The sequence below is a fragment of the Oncorhynchus keta genome, chromosome 34, assembly GCF_023373465.1.
Source record: "Oncorhynchus keta strain PuntledgeMale-10-30-2019 chromosome 34, Oket_V2, whole genome shotgun sequence".
Taxonomy (NCBI): Eukaryota; Metazoa; Chordata; class Actinopteri; order Salmoniformes; family Salmonidae; genus Oncorhynchus; species Oncorhynchus keta.
Window position 1 is genome coordinate 20,930,184 of NC_068454.1, and position 7,394 is coordinate 20,937,577.

The window sequence follows — 7,394 nt, forward strand, 5'->3', positions numbered from 1 at the left end:
ACTTAGTTTTGTTCAGGAGAGTGGAGTGCAGCAAATGTAGCTATAAAATGTCTGTTAAATTTGGTAAATCAAAGTGTAAAGTTGTTCAACCAAGATATCGAATGAACGTAAAAGACGCTACTGGTAACCTGGCAACACAAAAACCTCCCTGACCAATCAAGGGCTTCGCTCAGCGTATTAATATCATCAAATAGGAAGCCTAGCTAGTTAGTTGTTTTAAAAATCCAAGGCTGCCAATGCTGTGGTATTTGAAGCACGATTATTGGTAAATATTTTGTATTCTAATTTGTATTGATTCATCTGAAGCTAGCTAGGTTTCTGTGACTAGATAAGGTACATTGTAGTACGACATTGTCGAGGGCTGTTCAGCCAATTGATCTTCCGTTTATAAGAAGGCGTTTCTTTAGTTAATGCGTAGCTACAAGAGCTGCAATTTTAGTTTGACACACGAGGGGATTAATTGAAGTGTCCGCACGAATGCTCAGCTCAGTTAACATCTTATTCTTGTGCAATTTGAATTCCTTGAAGATATTTATAACCGTATGTATATTTTTCATATTAGCTAATTCAGTGTTTGTGTGCTCCCTTTTGCTAGCTAAATCCTTGGTCATCTAACGTTATATCCTTGCAAACCAAACTGTTTGACGTGCCTGTTTATGAGATATACATTTTAGGCTCGCGAGCAGTTAACTTATTACATGTTTAGTTTCTACATTTCACAGGCTGTAGCTGCCTATCTTGTGTCTGTAACTCTTCTTTTTTAACAGTTTGCTGTTGCTTGAAGTGATTTTACTAGATACTTTTACTGTTAGTTACATGTCTGCCAGGTATAGTATCTGGCTGGCTCGTATGTAGCACGAGCCAGTTCTGTCGGTTTTCAGATTCAACTACACTGGCGCGTGTTGTAAAATTAACTAGGCAGTCAATTTGTAATGCACAATTGTTGCTGTTCATGGATTAATTATTTCCCCAAATGTAAATACTTCGCAGATGTATTAGAAATAATCCCACCACCTCCGAAATGAAATGTACATTGTTACGTTTAGTTCGAACATTTAACCAAGTATTTAATTGTTTTATTATTACATTTTAGCACTATGTTCGCGACATCCAAAATATTGCTCTCAGGAGCAACTTTTTCATTTTCCTCTGCTACTTAGCTAGCTAGTTCTAGAATGAAAGCATGTTGTCTGACTGTTCTAGAAGTTCAGGGAGGTATTATATTGTAGAATAACGTGAGTTGCCCAATTATTATTTAACATGTCTCGTGGTCATTCTGCATTTCAATAATGCTATTTGTAATCAAGTGTGTCATGAATGGCTATCATGCTTTGACGTAACCGTAATTATGTCTTATTGTTATAGCTGGCCTACATCAGTTATATATCATGCCCAAGTCATCTCACAAAGGCAGGAATTCCAGTGCATTCTGTTTTGGCATCTCATCCCAGACAAATGCACGTTCCGTGGGTTCAGAAACTACTGCAATTTTTTTTGTATTTCAAACTAATTGTGCCTTTTCACCTTTTCTGTCCTAGTTAATTTAAATACACTTAGAAGATGGCTAACAAGGCAGAGTCCACTATGAGCACTAGTGAGAGTGTGTCCCACAGCGTGCTGAGCTGGGACCAGGTGAGCCGTCTTAATGAGGTCCTGACTGAGGTGGTGCCTGTCCATGGCCGAGGGAACTTTCCCACTCTGGAGGTGCGGCTGAAGGACATTGTGCAGATGGTGCGCACCAGGCTGCAGCTAAGGGGGATTAAAGTGAAAGACGTCCGTCTGAACGGCTCTACAGCCAGCCACGTGCTGGTGCAGGACATTGGCTGGAGCTACAAGGACCTGGATGTCATTTTCAGGGTGGACCTGCCCCAGGAGTCAGGGTTCCAGCTGGTCAAAGATGTGGTGCTAGGCACCCTGCTGGACTTCCTCCCTGAGGGGGTGAACAAGGAGAAGATCACCCCCATGACTCTGAAGGAGGCCTATGTTCAGAAGCTGGTCAAGGTGTATACAGAGCAGGACCGCTGGAGCCTCATCTCCCTCTCCAACAACAACGGACGCAATGTGGAGCTCAAATTTGTGGACTCTATCCGTCGGCAGTTTGAGTTCAGTGTGGACTCATTCCAGATCGTGCTGGACTCACTGCTCACCTACTATAACTTTTCGCCGGGGAACCCCATGTCTCGCCACTTCCACCCCACCGTGGTGGGCGAGAGCGTGTACGGGGACTTTGGCGCGTCTCTGGATCACCTCATGAACAAGCTGATTGCCACCAAGCGGCCAGAGGAGATCCGTGGTGGGGGCCTGCTGAAGTACTGCAACCTGCTGGTAAGGGACTTCCGGCCCACCTCGGAGGAGGAGTTCAAGGGCCTGGAGCGCTACATGTGCTCCCGCTTCTTCATCGACTTCCCCGACATTGGCGAGCAGCAGCGAAAGCTGGAGGCCTACCTGCAGAGTCACTTTGTGGGCGAGGAGAAGAGCAAGTATGACTACCTCATGATCCTGCGGCGTGTGGTCAACGAGAGCACGGTGTGTCTCATGGGCCACGAGAGGCGGCAGACCCTCAACCTCATCTCACTGACAGCCTTCAGGGTGCTGGCTGAGCAGAACGCCATTCCCGACGCCTCTAGCGTCACTTGCTACTACCAGCCGGCGCCCTACGTCCGAGACCACAACTTTAGCAACTACTACGTGGCCTCTTGTAACCAGAACATTCCAACATGGCTGCCATGTAACTGAAAGACACACGCACACAAGAGAAGACTGCTGCTTTGCTGGGAAAAAAGGAAAAAAAGAGATAAATAGGCTCCCCATAAACACAAATTGGGCCATAACTGGGATTTCCCTCTGGTCATAAAGGATCTATTTAAATGGACAAGTGGTTTTGTTTGTTTTTTTTGGACTCCCTTCTCCTTTCTCATTACTTATCTGCAGAGGTGTCAAGATAAATTGATCCAAAGTGGTTTAAGTGTTTGGATTCATGTTATTCAGCCTTGTTTTCATATTGCAATGTTTTTGTTCCCCCCTTTTTTTCTCCCTAATCTGAGTTTCGAATTAACGTCCTGATTCAATGAATTGTCCTTGGTGCCTTACTGTCTGTCTTCCCCTGATAAGTATATTTGGTCCATCTTAATAGAAAGGGGGGATTGTGTGTTTGGGTTGTGTATTTAAGAAATGTGAAAAGACTGGGGGTGCAGAATGTTAATTGTGTAGTGACTAAAAACGAGCATAAAAAAAAAAGTGAAATGATTCCTGAGCTGACATGGATGTTTAGCTTCCTGATGCGCAGTAGTGGTTTGCTCATCAGGGTTTGGGGATTTTCTATTAGTGAGATGACTTAATCTTCATTTCCTTAAGGCATCCAAGGTAAAAGGGAGGCCAAGGAACTGCTCATTTAGTTTTAAATCAAAGGTGTAAATTGGGAAAGTCATATTACTAGCACAGCAGTGTTCTCAAGCGGCCAGAGTGCCTGTGCCGTGTAGACTTTGTAATTGTATTTTCCACTGTGAATGTTGGTGACAGCCTCCTAAATCTGTTCAGCCCTTTCTTTTTCTTTTTTTTTAAGAACTTTATTCAGTCAAGACTGGATTTGAGTGTGTACTATGTAGGGTGTAAAGTGGCTTCCTGTCCTTGTGTCCTCTCCTCCATGCAACAGGTCAAATGGAACTGTAGAAAGCCTATCCAAACCTTTTGCCTGTTTGTGTTAATGCTTGAAAGGAAACTAGGGGAGGACGCCATGAATGAGTATTGACAAGCACCCCCATACAGTGACTGTTGGGCCTTTATTTGCCCACTGATCTGGGCTAATGTATGTTGTGTGGCGTTACTATTTTCTTTTAAACTTCTTCCAAATTGTCAGTGTTCATGGTCCACCTGGTGGGTTCTATACTGTAGGCTCATTCAGAAGGCAGGACAGGGCCTTCCTCTCTTCCTGGAATCTAATCTGAGAGGCAGGGAACTACTGTCCCGTTCCTTAAAAGGAGCCCCACTTGGCAGGGTCTGGAGCCCCTTGCGGGCTTCGCAATGGCTGAAATGGGATCCCAGTCTGGTGCAGGCTACCCAATAGCTTTAACAGCAGTTCATAATTATTGTGGGAGGGTAAGGAAGAGGGTTGTGTGTGTCACTGCCCCTTTACATGTGTGAGGGCTTACTCACTTTCCACTCCACTCTCCACCACCCTTTAAGGGTTTGCTGGGGGCAGGTGTGAACCGTTTTCTGGTCATGGGAGGACAGGGGAACATGGCTGCTTGCCTAGCACATTCAACAAAATGTAAATGTCTGGAATTCCGTTCTCAATTTAGACCTCACGCTTTTTGATTTTATATGGCAGAAGTTGTAGTCAGATCTATGACGGGCATCCCAGTCCCCCTTCAAACTTTAAACCCCATTTAGAAATTGCCCCCCACTCCTACCATCTCCCTTTCGACTGACCTCTCCATTTTAATTTCCAGTCCAGTAAGCCAACTGTTCTTTAAGTGTTTCTGTCCAACCAAACCCAGGGAATAACTTCTGCAAACCTAATGTGTGCATTCAGAAAAGGGGTAGGATGTGGTTCTGCCCTGTTCACAGGCATGGGGGGGGGTGATTTTTTTTTGGGGGGGGGTGGTCAGCCAGCATGGTCTTCTCTAGAGCTGATCATACCCCTGGCTCAGGGCATGTTGAGCTGGCTCAGCAGCCCAAAACGTAGACACTGCTTTTAACCTGGGTTAGCCTTAGCTTAGATTTAGCCACCATGTGGGCACATTCATTGTGGGGGCACATTCATTGTGGGGGCACATTCATTGTGGGGGCACATTCAGTGTGGGGGCACATTCAGTGTGGGCCAAAGTCTGAACCAGCAACTGAAGTGCCTTCAAATTTTGGCAGGATTTGTTGTTGGGAGAGGGGTGGGAGAGGGAATTGGCTCAGTTTTATTTTGTTCTTTTTTTGGGTGGGTGGGGGGCCAAAAAGTTTTAATTTGCATTGGGTATAAATGGTCATTTATTGGTTTAGACACTGGCATTAAATTACGTATATAGCCTTTTTATTTTTTATGTGAAGTTTATTTTTCTTCCTAAACCCAACCCCAAAACAGCTGTAACTTAGCTGTCTAGTCATTCCAGTATTTCTTTGTCATGCTGTATGCATTTTTTCCCCCTTCATTTATCCAAAGCAATACTGACAGGTAATGCATGATAACTGAGGTCAAATGACTTGCACACCCCACTCTATGGAAGCACTTTAGAGGCCTTTACTTACTCAACCCAGCTAGTGGAGCATGTACCTGAACTTACGCTCTGAAGGAATCTGAATGTGGGAGGTGAGCTTGTTCTCAGGGAGGTAAAATGTGTTGAAGGGCTGTTTCTATACTTTTTAGGGGGTGGGGGGTGAACTTTCTGAACCTGTTTTGTATTGTGCCCCCATCTTGGCCACCAGATTCCTATATTTGGTATGACTCCCTCTAATGTATATTGGAGAATCTGTGTCTTTCTCTCTGTGCTGAGACCATTTTTAAAAGCTTGTGGCATTTGGAGCAGGTGGTCTTCAACCTTGGTTCTGTTTTTTTTTTCCATTTTTTTTTTCACGGCATTGCTTAATTGATTAACTTCATCATTCAGGTGGAAAGTCCCCTTGTCTCGCTTTATTCAGGTGAGACGCCATCTCTTCCCAGATGTTTACCGCCATGCAAAGTGATGAATCAATTAAGCTTTGAGCCAGAACCAGCAGCCCATTAGCGCTACACAACCAGGGCTGAAGACCTACTGATATTGACTGGGTGTAAAGCCTATCTTTCCCTACCTGTCCCTTACCCTGCCTGACTGTGTTGGTTTGTGTCCTTTTCCAAAGAGCAAGTCATAACTTTTTTGGAACATGACTGAGGCCTTTGACCCACTTTACTATTTTTGCATTGAGTTTTGGAATTTGCTGCAGGTGCGTTTATACGTGGATGTGGTTTAAGTGAAAGATGAAATTCTTGCTGTGTGTGAGGTCTTGCATTCTCTGTCGGCTTTGACTGACTGCGATGGTGAGGACGTTGATTATCATATTCATTTCTCAGCACTTTTACCTCACTAGTTTTCCTTTTTGGATCAAATGTTTGAAGAGGGGAAAAATAAAAATAAAGTTTGAACCCCACATCTGTTGTCCTTGTAATGGTGTTACTATTCTGTTCATTCTTACCATTTTAAAAGCACACAATGCAAAGGTTTTAAAACATTTGCACAGCGTTAATATCAATGGGGACAGTGTGTGCCTTTGGCTTTGTTGTGTGCACAAAGACAATAGCCAAGATTAGTTCTCAACATGTACTAAATCAATTTGAATGCATCCTTTATATTATCATTATAGGACTAAAGCTTGAGGTTGACCAAGTAGCGTAAATTATTATTGCCTCCCACTACTTTCACTGACAGTCACCTTAGCTTTGTTTACACTTGCTGCACTACTCCTGTATGCTCCCTGCCATTATGAATAAAAACATCCGTCTTGACCACAATAAGGAAATGGTTATGAACTACATACAGGCTTAGGCCTTATTCCCAACTTTGTTTAGAAAAGTTGATGGGGTCAATATTTTCAAATGGGTGGAACATTTGTTTTCCCAACATGCTGTATTCGATTACTTCAAAGCATCTGGGCCTAATTAGGGGCTAACTGGACCTCAGTATTCACTCAACAGAGAAAGCAGGTCAGCAGAAAATCTCTTGTTTCAGCTGCAATGGTATTCTAGTGCTTTCATACCCTGAAGTGTGAACCTGATCAATCACACTACCTTTTTGTGAGGTTGGAGTTGAACGGGCTAAAGTGTTTGTTCAAACTATCCATCTGTAATGCTGTTCACACAGACCACTCATTTTCCACTCTCGCTGGAAACTTCAAGCGTAGACACTGAATCACATTGCGCTGCCATTCAGAAAAGGATGATTTATCTGCTGGGAATTACTCATGCTGTAACCCAAGTGACGCAGCTGTGTGTCCCCTGCACAACATCTGAACCACTTTTTCCATCTCATTGCCTTAAACCGATGCACTGTGTCATGCTGTATAAATCAAACTCTTCCTCTCTGACTAGTGAATTGATCAAATAACCATGTCCCATAAGTAGAGTCGTTCAAGTGTAAATCAGACTCCACTTGCATATGATGAATACCTATCAACATGCTGACGGCATTGTGACATCCCTGCTGTGCTATCTAAACATGAATAAATAGTCTTGAAAGCCCTGTGGTGGACTGGCTCATTTTGTAATATCTTTAAATAGCCTCTATATTATCTCTGAATTCTAAAGCACGCTTTACTCTGTGGCGGTGTCAGTATAAAAGCATGCCTGTCGTGCTCTAAAGGCTTCCTCGACTAGGTGTTAAATCTCTCGTTTCCTGTGTGCGTCAGTGGCCACGTAGAGCGAGAGAGGTGAGAGG

The 7,394-nt window shown here is 43.8% G+C and overlaps 1 protein-coding gene across 2 annotated transcripts; it reads left to right on the forward strand.

The window, feature by feature from the left end:
* Positions 1-213: 213 nt before the first annotated feature.
* On the forward strand, positions 214-6,111 carry LOC118371538 (terminal nucleotidyltransferase 5C). 2 transcript variants are annotated; one of them, XM_035757004.2, is made up of 2 exons: positions 214-265; positions 1,539-6,111. In XM_035757004.2, the coding sequence occupies exon 2, from the start codon at positions 1,561-1,563 to the stop codon at positions 2,734-2,736; it is 1,176 nt and encodes a 391-aa protein (XP_035612897.1). In that variant the 5' UTR covers positions 214-265; positions 1,539-1,560; the 3' UTR covers positions 2,737-6,111. The 2 variants fall into 2 exon arrangements, with proteins under 2 accessions (XP_035612897.1, XP_035612896.1); XM_035757003.2 differs by lacking the exon at positions 214-265 and adding an exon at positions 376-540.
* Positions 6,112-7,394: the final 1,283 nt, after the last annotated feature.

What these genes read in the sequence shown, in the direction of transcription:
- LOC118371538 (XM_035757004.2), top strand. Translation starts at nt 1,561, where the DNA reads ATGGCTAACAAGGCAGAGTCCACTATGAGCACTAGTGAGAGTGTGTCC.